The sequence below is a fragment of the Acipenser ruthenus genome, chromosome 30 (genome assembly GCF_902713425.1).
Source record: "Acipenser ruthenus chromosome 30, fAciRut3.2 maternal haplotype, whole genome shotgun sequence".
NCBI classification, from domain to species: Eukaryota; Metazoa; Chordata; class Actinopteri; order Acipenseriformes; family Acipenseridae; genus Acipenser; species Acipenser ruthenus.
Window position 1 is genome coordinate 342536 of NC_081218.1, and position 12515 is coordinate 355050.

Below are 12515 nucleotides of genomic sequence, written 5' to 3' on the forward strand. Positions count from 1 at the left end.
AATTCATTTGTGAAATATTTGTGAAAACATTGCTGCGTATTGCCTTTCGGTTCAGGGCTGTGAGCGTCGGATGTAGTAGCCACTATAAGCCGCTAGAGGGTGCAAAAGAACTTACCACTTAACTCACACACTCAAAAACACAAAATTCTACCAAATTTCTCATCCTTGACCTTTATTATATTAATGTAAAGGGGGAAAATAATAAAATAAATCTAATGTTATTTACAAAAATAAGTACAACAGAATTCAACTGTGCCGTTATAATATATACAGCTACTATTTGTTATTCTTCAAAAACCAGAAAACCCCAACAGAACTAATTGAACTAAACACCATGTTCACCTTACCTCATTTACAATTAGTAACCACAACATTTATTTGTCCATGTGCAACCTCAGTCCGTGCCACATCATATGCGACTTACCCGTACCCCTAAACCTACTCCTAAACCTAACCCATGAAACGAACTCTTGTCACTATCAAATAACTGTTACTATGATTTCAACACCGTTTGTTTTCCACCCTCTAGTGGCCTCTAGTGGCTACTACACCCGACGCTCAATGCCCTGAACCGAGAGGCAATATACACAGTAGTGTTTTCGCCTATATTTCATAAATAAATTCACAATTTCTGCATTTATTGTTTTTAAAACAAGCTATTAAAGCTTAATGACCAAAAATTTGTAACATTTTCTATTTTTGAGTGTGTACGTTAAGTGTACCGAAACACTATAGTTATGGAATTGTTTTTCCGCTTCAAATAGGTCAGATAAAATCAGAATTCAAGATGGTATATGTTCGCAGACAAGCTTTGAATTCATTTCAGAAACAAAAACTGAATTGATTGACTGTGAAAAAAAATCCTGCCAGAAGAAATAAAGGAAATGCGTCATATCGTTATAAAATATGTCCGTTTGAGTTCTGGCAGGTCTAAACGTGTTAAATATTTTCTGGTTTGATAAGAGACACTCTCAACACGATAAATTACCTTGTAAATCACACACAAAAAAGGAAGAAAGTATTTCAATATAAAAAAGCGATGTTTTTTTTTCTTTACTTTAGAACTATTCTGTGTGTTTACAAGAAATGAGATATACTTGCATTCTGACAAAGCCTAAACGGTGATTGATTTCTCCTACATTGTTTATAAAGAGAAATATTCAACACAAGGTCTGATAAATGGAAATGTAGCCTAAGCCAATATCACACTGAGGAACTTGTCAGAGTTGTCAACCACGTCCTGAGAATTCTATAGCCAGTTCGCGAAAGCCAGAATCCTGACTGAAACATTGGAAACAGATTTGGCAAAGGTTGGATCGCCAGATGGAACGGTTTGCGGTTAACAGAGTAGTATTTGATTTAGGCTTTGCGGCACAGCAGGCTTTAATGCTTATTGGCTGAAATGTGCGTCACACGTTCCTCAGTAACTCTATGGGAGGTGCAATTTTCAAGTTATTTGAACCATAATTATGATTCATGCAATTATTTCTAAACGGTAGAAGCACATCTGTAATTATTAATGGTGTCTATATTACATGTCTGCTGATGGTTCATGATTCATATCATGGTGCTGCTTTTACGGTTACCTTCCAAATATGTATCCAAATTGTTTCACCGCTGTTTCTCTCTCAAGTTAAGTTAATCTCGTTCCCTCACGGCCCACAACAGGGCTGGAGACCTGAAGGTCAGTGGCCATCCTCGATTCCAACCCTATTGCCCTGCAGGTATCCACTCTGAGCTCAAGGGGTGAGACCATTAGGTTTCGCTAAAGAAGAGACCTTGTTGATTGTGCTTTCCTAACCTCATTGTGAGCTACTTGGGAACCAAAATATGTTTCTGAAATAGAAATACTGAAAAAGTTTTATTAATGTATAAAATGATGTTTGAAATGACTGAGTCAAAATTGGAGATGGGAACATCAAAATAATATAATCAAAGTAATATATTTGTATTTTGTATTCGGGGAGAATTTCAATATGGTGATGCTAAGCAGAGGGTGACATTAACAAGAGTGATACTAAGAGGGTGTGACTGTATATAAAATCTTGAACTCCCTTTAAAAAAGAAGGGTGCAAATACAGTTTGGAATAGAATTCTCTGCACAAAGAACCCCCTGGGGTGTGTTCTACATTCTAAATTGGATTTGAGAACAGAAACTTGGCTGAAACAGAAATGTATTGATCAGGACAGGATGTGGCTAATGGAATTATAGCAGGCAGCATGATATATGTAAGTACACAATTGTAACAGAAAAGGGTTAGGGTTAGGGTTATACTATGCAAAAAGATTTACATGTTTAGTTTGCATTATAATACTGTAATTATGTGCAAGTATACATGTATTTAAAACTATGTAAATACACATAAATGACTGCAGTGTTACCCAAAACAATTTCGGTTTGTGAGAAGGAAGTCACCGGAGCTCTGTCTCCTGCTGCGGGACACCACACAAGGGATGTATCGCATTGCCTTGTATGCCACACCTTTGTTTTGTTAGATAGGTGAGTACAAGAGTTTTGAATTGGATGTGAGCAGTGACAGGGAGCCAATGCAGAGAGCAGCGGTGTAGCGTGGGAGAAACGAGGAAGGGAAAAGGCGAGCAGCAGAGTTTTGGATGAGCTGGAGTGTGGATGCCAACAAAAGTTGTTTATGAGCTGTCATAATGAAATCCTGATGGAAAGGTGGGCACAAAACAAAGTTCAGCCTGTTCACTAAGACCCCAAATGAGAAACACCCCTTACTTTGGCTTTCTAGCAATGCTTAACAGCTCATAAAATGGCACCTTGCTAAGAATCATTACAAAAAAGTTGGGCTGTAAATATATGCCCAAGAACCAGAAAGTACAGTCTCGACATTTATTACTTTCTGACTTTTTAAAACATTTCTGTGATGTTATCCTTTGATATTTTAATTGATTCCTTTTCCAGTTCCAGAACACTATCAATTTCATGGTGTGAGTTACAATGTTGTTCTAGACACAAGATATAAATCTCTTCTACACAAGGTCAAATGTACCCCACTTTATCAATTCCTTGTTCTTGTGTATCCTGGGTTGGTTGAGATGAAAAACATCCTCCCAGTTGCAGTTGAACTTGAGCACAGCGTTCTCAAGTGTGCTCACAATATTTGTTTAGCCATCATGAGCCCCTACACATATTCTGAAACATGGCAAACTGCGGTAAACTATGGTAAATGCATAGTATAATCATGGAAAAAGCATAGGAAATCTAAATGACTGTGGTAAACTTTTATAAGGAGTGTATCAATTCCTAAAGGCTACAGTATGTAAATAAATCATTAGGTATGTGGTTCTAAAGTGTTATGGCAGAATGAATAATGCTGATATCAACAATACATTGTCACCTTTATACAAAGTCTTACTAAATAATTACACCTCCCCCCAAGCCTACACCCACATCAGCACTCAGAACCAATCATAACAACACAGTGAAATAGATGGAAAAAATGTCAGCCATTTTTCATCCTTAAATAACCAGACTGACAATAAAAACACAAACACGGTAAGTCACAGACTGCGGTTACATGGAAAGTTGGCAGAAGATGAAAAAGGGTTTGTGTGTGCGAGCAAAGGTGCTGGTCATTAAGTTAAAAAAACTTGCTCAGAAATAGTTTATGAGCTGCTCTGGGGCTTCCTATTATCCTGCATTAGAAGTGACTTTTAGAAGGCTGCTAAACAGTCAGTATCCCACCTGGTATTCCTTGGCTTATTGCTCTGTAGTCTTTATGCAGGAAAACCCTCAACATTAAAAAAGCTAGTAATTGGGCTCCCGAATGGCGCATCCAGTAAAAGCGCTCCGCGCGGAGTGCAGGATGTGCCCTATAGCCTGGAGATCGCAGGTTCGAATCCAGGCTATGTCACAGCCGACCGTGACCGGGAGTTCCTAGGGGATGGCGCACAATTGGCTGAGCGCTGCCCGGGTAGGGAGGGCTTAGGTCGGCAGGGGAATCCACGGCTCACCGCGCATCAGCGACCCCTGTGGCCGATAGGGCGCCTGTGGTTCTGCAGTGGAGCCGCCAGATCTGTGTTTTCCTCCGGCACTATAGGTCTGGTGGCATTGCTGTGGATCTGCAGTGCAAAAAATGACGGCTTGGCAGGAGCACGTTTCGGAGGACGCGTGTTCCAGCCGCCGTTTCCCGAGTCGGCGGGGGGGTTGCGAGCGGTGAGCCGAGGATACAGATAATAATTGGGCATGCTAAATTGGGGAGAAAACCGGGGTAAAAAAATTGGCGACGACTGAATTTTAAATAAAAAAAAAAAAAAAAAAAAAAGCTAGTAATTGATAAAAACCCAAACCGTGTACCTTTGTGTAGGTAATTGTGTTGACTACGTGGATTCCCCCAGCTTTCTAGTTCTTTGTTTGTTTTTTAATTTAGAGTGCCCAATTATTTTACCCCAGACTTTCTCCCCAAAGTAGAATTTTCAATTACGTTCCCACACTGCAGCAATTCTCCAGAACAGCACTCGGGGGATCTGAAGGTTGGTGGGCATCCTTCCAACTGCCAACTGCCTCTTTACACCCAGGAATTCGAAAGCGGATGTCTGAGCTACTGGCCTCTGGAGCACCAGCTCTGCTGGTGTCAGCTTGACCTCACGAAGTGCCTGGCCAGTGGGGTCCCTGCCGGGTTTTCCTCCCTAACTCACGGAAGCACCAGAGCCAATATGATAATCCCTCTGGAATCCCCAGGGAAGACTGGCGACTTTGCACAGTCAGGACACAGGCCTAACTCTATGGCTTACCCTGCACACCACACGGCCCTGCCATTACCAGGGGAGACTCCTCCACGCTTTTTATTTGAAAAGGGAAGCCATCAGTGCCAGTAACTGTCTCGTGAGTAAGTGTGTTGCCGAGCAGTCAGGTTCCCTACACTTTGTGTGTGTGGTTTGGGCAAGGATGGGATTACAAATCCACCCCTGCAATGTTAATTGCTGTGTACTTAATTTCCCAACCAAACATGTGACAATGTGCTGCTCAAACCTAATTAGAAGAGACGGAAAATCCATGTGAGGAATGTGGTCAGGTTAAATTCTGCATTGTCGTATGTTAGACAAGGTCGCCACCCACTGGCATGGAGGTGTAATCACTTTGGAAAATGACAGTATACATGCTACATTATTTTCCATTATTTTGTGTATTCAAATTCAGGCCTGGGACTGAACAGTCTTCCTCATTCCATTCAAATCAAGCTTCAATGTGACTTGTCAAACCATACTCAAACCCTACTAAACCTAGCTAAAGGTGGTCTGAACTGATAGACTAGATTCCAGTCTGGGTTTATTCAATTCATTTAATAACAGAATTGGTGCAGAGGATCGTGATGACAAATGCATTGCTCAAGTTCATCTCAAACAAACTCAACATGCAAGTTCTCGCTTCTACAGATAACACCAGGCAGACTGCAGCAATTGGGGCAAGCTCAGAGGAACTAGAACGCCACTGTGGTTTAACAGAATATCCAAGGATGTGTTTCTCAAGTGAGAACTGGTAGGTGCACCTCGGTGCTACCTGACTGGAAACGTTGATGTTCTCACAAACACCTGGATTAACACAGCAACACGCTGTATTTTAAATAAAGCCAATAAGATTGTGGGACATCTCAAAATTATAACACTGAGGAGACTTTGGAACATCAAGAATATATCTTTATTGTGTAATGATATATTTTCAAGGCAAGAAAGAATACATGGTAGGAAAATAGGCTAAAGACCTGGGGAATTCATTGTCGACCAATTAAGAAAGTAATTGGTTCAATTAAGTGATTGAGAAGTGAGGTGGATTGAAAACCAGAAGACCCTGTGGCTCTCCAAAAGCCTCAATGTGCCTTGATCTGGTCACGATTTGGGTGTTTTTGATGACAAAGACTCCAGTGGCTTGTTTCACAGACCCTGACTAGCTCTAACCTTGTATTACCCTACTTAAATTAACATTGAGCAGTCCAAGGTTAGGGTTGATTGGAGCCCGTCATAGTAGCTGATTTCACATTTAACCCAGGTATACTGGCAATATACTACTTTTTTTTTATAGCTGCCCAGTGGTCTCAGTTCCGTTTAGCTAAAGCAAACAAACATTACTCGATTTGAATTAGAACATAAGAACATAAGAAAGTTTACAAACGAGAGGAGGCCATTCAGCCCATCTTGCTCGTTTGGTTGTTAGTATCTTATTGATCCCAGAATCTCATCAAGCAGCTTCTTGAAGGATCCCAGGGTGTTAGCTTCAACAACATTACTGGGGAGTTGGTTCCAGACCCTCACAATTCTCTGTGTAAAAAAGTGCCTCCTATTTTCTGTTCTGAATGCCCCTTTATCAAATCTCCATTTGTGATCCCTGATCCTTGTTTCTTTTCTCAGGTCGAATTAAACTGAACAAACCAAAGGTAAATAGGCCTTTAGATTATTATTATTATTATTATTATTATTATTATTATTATTATTATTATTATTATTATTATTATTATTATTATATACAGCACCTGTTGTTTTTGTTTGCCACTTTGACAAATAAGGTCCTGGACTTTATCAAAAACATTTGATAAGAATGTGTTTTTAACACAATTTTTTTTTTTCCCAAAATAAATAGAAAATTGGTTTGATACAGAATGTAGTTTTACAATGGCATGTTTTACAGTGGAATGCTATGGGACACTTTCCTCCAATAAGAGTACTAGGGGTATTGCAATTTAAACACTTTTTTTAAATATTTCATATAACATTTCCATAAGGGTTCATGCAGAAGACAATAAGGCGAAACAGAACATAAAGGGTACACAGCTTCAAATGTCATTCTATACTCTATGGATGAAAGTATCTGCGTAGACTAGAGTATGTATTTTATTATATATATATATATATATATATATATATATATATATATATATATATATATATATATATATTTCCTTTTCTTGTAATACAGAGCTAGAGAAATAACAAGACTCCTACCCTTTTCAGAATCTCCAAATCTCTGGCTGTCCTAAAATTGAACTCAGGTTAGAATGTTAATATTATAAATTGCTTTCTGCTGCTTCCTGGCCCCAAAACACTTCCTATGATTCAGGTCAATTTGATTGCAATTGTTTCACAGCAGTCATGTGACCTACAGGGCAGGAAGTGAATAGGTACCATGAAGCAGTGGTTTATTTTTGTTTCTATCGTCAGCTTTCAAGAAAGATCAAAGCAATGAAGAGACAATTATGTGGTCAAGATTAAAGGTTTCATCTGAACATTTATATTAAAACCAGTCATATCAGCAAGTGAATTAATGTGTGTTATTGAATTCCTTTGTTATTTCAAGAGTTGGTTAATTCTGAATGATGGTTTTGCTTTCTCATCGTGTCAGTTGTTCCCTGTAGTGTGGATATTGGCTATTGATAAATGTACAATACTGACTATTAGGGAAAAAAAGGATTACATCTCAGTACTAGAGTGAAAAGGATAAATGTTAAGGGAAATAACTATTAAAATGGAATGTGACGCTGTTTACACTTTAAATAATAGACATAGCATCAAATACAGATTACATAGAGTACAATCAGAATCTGTAGAGCTGTATCGTAAATCATATAAACTTTCCAGGTTAAATATTCATGGAGATTTTAGAAAGCTGCTGTCCGTGCTAGCTTGTGATTGGCTAACTTTTGAGACTGGGTTCAGGAAGATTGCTGGGAGGTGAGGGTGGTGTTTCCATGGAGACGTTACACGCTGACATTCTGTTTCCACAGAAACAGGCTATTAGCCGGAGTCGTCTGAAACGTTGATATCCTGAAAAGATATTTTTATTGATGTATTTTTTTACAGCTATTTTTATTTCTTTTTTGAGAAAATGTTAAAAATCAGCTCACCGTGGACTTTTCAAGCACGCCCTTCTCAGCTCTTAGCTTGTAATATGCAGAAATAACAGTGTCCCTCCTGCAAAGGAACAGAGGAAAACATGAGTCTTTCTGTCCATTCTTTGTCTCCTCTTTCCTATTTCTTTCTTTTCCTGTTTTTTGCACATCTCCCTTGGCTTTAAATATGACTTTGTTCCATTCCATCCCTCTTTCCCTGTTCACCTTCATCTCTCTCCATTCCTTCTTCTCTCTTCACTCCCTCTCTTCCCTATCTCCTTCCCCGCTCTCCTCTTTCCCTATTTCCCTACCCCCTTTCCTATCTCTCCCTTCCTCCCTCCCTGTTCCCATTCTGAACTCCCCCAGTGGAAGCCCCAGTATTTCAGCACGGGTCCCCTCACTCTCCCCCTCACTCACTTGCTGGCAAGCCCGCCCCCTGGTGGCAGTCCTGGGATTATCTCAGATTGCAGGTATTTCATCACATAGATCAGGTCAGGTACGCCTTCCTCCTGCCACTCCTCGAAGATTTCTGTGACAAACACACAACACAATACTCACTGTAAGAACAGGTCTCCCGCCTATTCTAACTTGCAGTTTGATCAAAGGTCAATGGAAAATTATCACGTTAAATGGCAAAGCTTCACACAGCAGGTAACAACAGTATGAACAGTAACACTTTAAAAACAGAAAAAACACAAGGAAATTACGAAAGCCTGTTTGGTCCATCTAAGCTCGTCCGGTTCCTAGTAGCGGACTGATCTCAGAACTTTGTCAAGTTGGGTCTTGAAGGATCCCAGTGATTCTGCCTCAACAGCATGACTAGGCAGCCCATTCCATCCCCTACCACTCTCTGTGTGAAGAAATGTCTCCTTCCCTCTGTCCTAAATCAATCTCCACTTAATTTCCAACTGTGTCCCCTAGTTCTGGTTTCTGTGCTGCACTTAAAGCAACTCCTTTTAAGATTTTAAAGACTGCAATCATGACTCCCCTAATTCTTCTTTGTTTCAGGCTGATTAGATTCAGATCTTTCAGCCTATCTTCATAGTTTAATCTAATCCCAGGGATTAGTCTGCTCTAATCCCTGGGATTAGTCTCATTGGACTCTCTCCAGGGCCACACTGTCCTTGGTGCCATCTCACCAGTGCATTATACAGCCTCATCATAAATGTCTTGGATTTGTACTCTACTCTTTTGGCTAGATACCCAAGCATTCTGTTTGGCTATTTGATTGCTTGCCCTGCGCTGTGTGTTTGCTGACACGATGAGTCTGTTACAATACAAATAAAAGCATAGCTTTACCCCATGTTCATGAGGCTGGTGAATGTTAGCAAGGGCACATTTAAAACACTTTTCTTTAGTTACCTGCCACTCTGCTTTCCAGCACTTCCTCCAGCTCAGCCTCACGCTGCAGTGCCTCTTGTGACACCTGGGGGGCACCAGGGAAGCAGATCAGGGTGATGCTCATGTTGTCCTGACTGCCCTGGGGGTGGTGAGAGGGGTTACACAGGGTCAGAATCAAGAAGGACCTTATCGTCCTGAGCACAGGAGGTATGTACGAAGCCAAACCCTAAACCCGATATCCTGGAATGAATTTAGATGTTTATAGGAATCCTTGGAGGGGGAGGAGGAGGAGGAGGGGGGGTATTTAGATGGCCTAATTTAGTGCCAAGACAACAACAGTATTATTAACTGTATAAGGAGGCTGTGTGGTCCAGAGGTTAAAAAAGGGCTTGTAACCAGGAGGTCCCCGGTTCAAATCCCACCTCAGCCACTGACTCATTGTGTGACCCTGCAAGTCACTTAACCTCCTTGTGTTCCATCTTTCGGGTGAGACGTAGTTGTAAGTGACTTGGCAGCTGATGCATAGTTCACACACCCTAGTCTCTGTAAGTAACCTTGGATAAAGGTGTCTGCTAAATAAACAAATAATAATAATAAGTCTGAATTTTATGCAATATTTTCTAATGAAGGTTTAGCGGGGCTTTAAAAGGATGAGTGAAATTTACGGAGACAACAATGGAATAATACATTGGTTCAGATCACTGGTTTTGATTAATAAATTACAAAAAAAAAAACACTGAAAACTAGTACAGAATACAAAAGGTTCTTTCAAATAATGACCTTTTAGGCCATTTGGAAATGTAATTTTAACAGAAGCTTCCACCTGAAATCAGCTTATAAGGTCACAGCCTTCTTATATAACTTCAAATAGTTTTGAAACCTTATGAGGCATCCTCTTTAAATGATGTCATTTTGCAAGAAGCTTCTGTGTTCAACGGCTAATTAGATGTGGTCTATTTTCAGATCCGTTGTAATCCAATCTCTGGCAAATGAATGGGGTTTGCAAGTTTGAGATGAACAAATCTCTTCATCTGCTTTACTACCTGCAGAACTAACTGGTTAGATCGACCTGTAGTCACATTAAGAATCAAAACCCAGGTCTCACAAAGGGTTTTCAATGAAGAATTAAATACTTTACTCCAGAAGATGAATGGTTTATTATGGGAAAACTGAAAAAAAACCAGAACCCTGAGGAACCTAAGGATACATTTTTTCACCACATCTGAATCCAAGTAATATGTTCAGAACCCCATATGCACCCACTCATACAATAATGACATAACCCCTTCACAGGATAATAAAAATTCTGCATTGCACAGTGACGTGTGCTAACACTGTGTGGTAATGTATTATATAACACTGCCAGCTGATCCATGTCATAGCAAACCTGTCATTTAAAATGTAGGAGTTCCTTAAGTATAACATGAAGTTACATTTATGTTCATACAAATATTAGTAATTTCATAAACATAACCTACAATCCCAACAAGCTGCTGTCTAGTAATCTTCAACCAACAGATTAGAAATGTTTACAAGATCAGTGTCTGTGAAACCAGCCGTGTGTATATTAGTGCTATTAAGGTTCTATGACATCAGCTATATCAGTTTTACCTAGTACAGTATTTCATGTTAGAAATCTTTCAATTTTTGACATTTTTTCGTTACGTATATGGAAAAGTACAAAGCGGTATGTAATTCAATAAATTAATGAAATTTGTTAATCCTATAGGGTGATGCAAAACCTTTGGCAATAGCTGTACATCTCATAAGACTGGTTAAGAAATGCACTCACCTTGTACAGACATGTATCAATGATCTGAGAGCACACTTCCTTCAGATCACTGCAAACCTGGAGCCGGTTCGTAACGAAGGCGCACAGACCCTCGTTACTGATGATGTCCCAGACTCCATCGCAGGCCAGCACCAAAAACTCATCCCCTGGGGAGCGGGCCACCTCATACACCTCTGGCTCGGGAGAAACCAACTGCTCGGTGGGGGGGCGCCACTCCACCTCCTTGAAATCGAAATCGCCCAGTGCCCGGGACACAGCCAGCGAGCCATTCACCCTCTGCAGGGTCACCGTCCCGCCTGCGTTCTGAATCCTCTCCCTCTCCCGAGGGTTAAACGGCTTGTGATCTTCGGTGTAGAAGCACACCTCTCCGTCGCGGCACAGAACCGCCCGGGAATCGCCGCAGTTGATGAAATAAATATGCCCGGGTGAAAGCATGACGGCCACGGCAGTCGAACCACTGTTGTCCCAGCCCCGGTATCTCGTCAGGCGGTGCATGTAGCTGTCGATGGTCAGAAAGCCTTCCCGGATGCTTTCCTTCACTGTCTCCGGGTCCCCCCCTTGCTTCACTCCTCCGGTTTTTAAGATGTGCTCCAGTAAGTGGTGGGAGCAGTATTGGGCCACTTTGGAGCCAGCGTGCCCGTCGTAAACGGCAAAGAAGCACCAGTCGGACAGCTCTCCTGGCAGCTCAGCTACACACGATTGGGCATCCTCCATATGTGCCCTCCAGCCTTGCATGCTGGCCAGGGCATAGCGCAGCCCCCCATGAGTGCCCCCCTCTCCAGTCTCCTTGTCCAGCACCGGCTGGTCCAAGTAGACGCGGGTCAGCCCCTCCTCCTCTTCGGGTCCTCCCTTGAAGAAGAAGGACACCATCTTCTCTGTCTCCCGGGCCAGCAGCCTCACGAAGGAGGTCATCTGGGGCATCTTGCTGTCCCACTGTGAGTTGTCTGCCCCCCTGCACTTCATCAGTTTGGCTTTCTGTTTTCCTTCTTAATTTATTCCGATGATTTCTTTCTGTCTGCTTTTCTGCCTCTCCTTTTTGCTCACACTCTATTTATTTCCTCCTCTAAATTCAGTAAAGCATCATGATTGTTAACAAAAACGGTTCACAAGTTCTAATGTCATATATTTATACTGTAATTACATTTACACACAAGAATCACAATGGATCAACCTACTTTTTTTTCTATTCTCTGCTATGTCCAGCTATTCCCTCTATCAGTTGGTAGTCGGTCTGACAGTTGTACTTTGCAATTCTAAAGCAAGAGTACCCAAAGGTATGATCGCCTTCTTTCCCTATCTTCTTTGTCACTATAAAGGTGGCTTGGCTCTCTGTCTTTCTCTTTTTATCTCAGTTCTTAGTTCAAAAGCCTCTTTTTCTGTCTGTCTCCCCTCTCCTCTCTTACCTGCGTACTTCTCAGACTCCCTCCTGGATCACACCTGCTTTGCTGTGATTGGATGCTCTCTTTCTGGCCCAGTCTATCTTTAGCCCTCGCTCTCTATCTCTCCCTCCATCCCTCCCTCCTGTTTTGTTCTTGTTA

At 41.2% G+C, this 12515-nt stretch overlaps 1 protein-coding gene across 1 annotated transcript; it reads right to left on the reverse strand.

Moving 5' to 3' along the window:
• Nucleotides 1–5639: 5639 nt before the first annotated feature.
• On the reverse strand, nucleotides 5640–12417 carry LOC117395444 (protein phosphatase 1B-like). Its single transcript, XM_033994351.3, has 5 exons — nucleotides 10978–12417; nucleotides 9207–9324; nucleotides 8262–8373; nucleotides 7860–7926; nucleotides 5640–7779 (listed from the first exon to the last, which is right to left on the reverse strand). The coding sequence occupies exons 1-5, from the start codon at nucleotides 11938–11940 to the stop codon at nucleotides 7750–7752; spliced, it is 1290 nt and encodes a 429-aa protein (XP_033850242.2). The 5' UTR covers nucleotides 11941–12417; the 3' UTR covers nucleotides 5640–7749.
• Nucleotides 12418–12515: the final 98 nt, after the last annotated feature.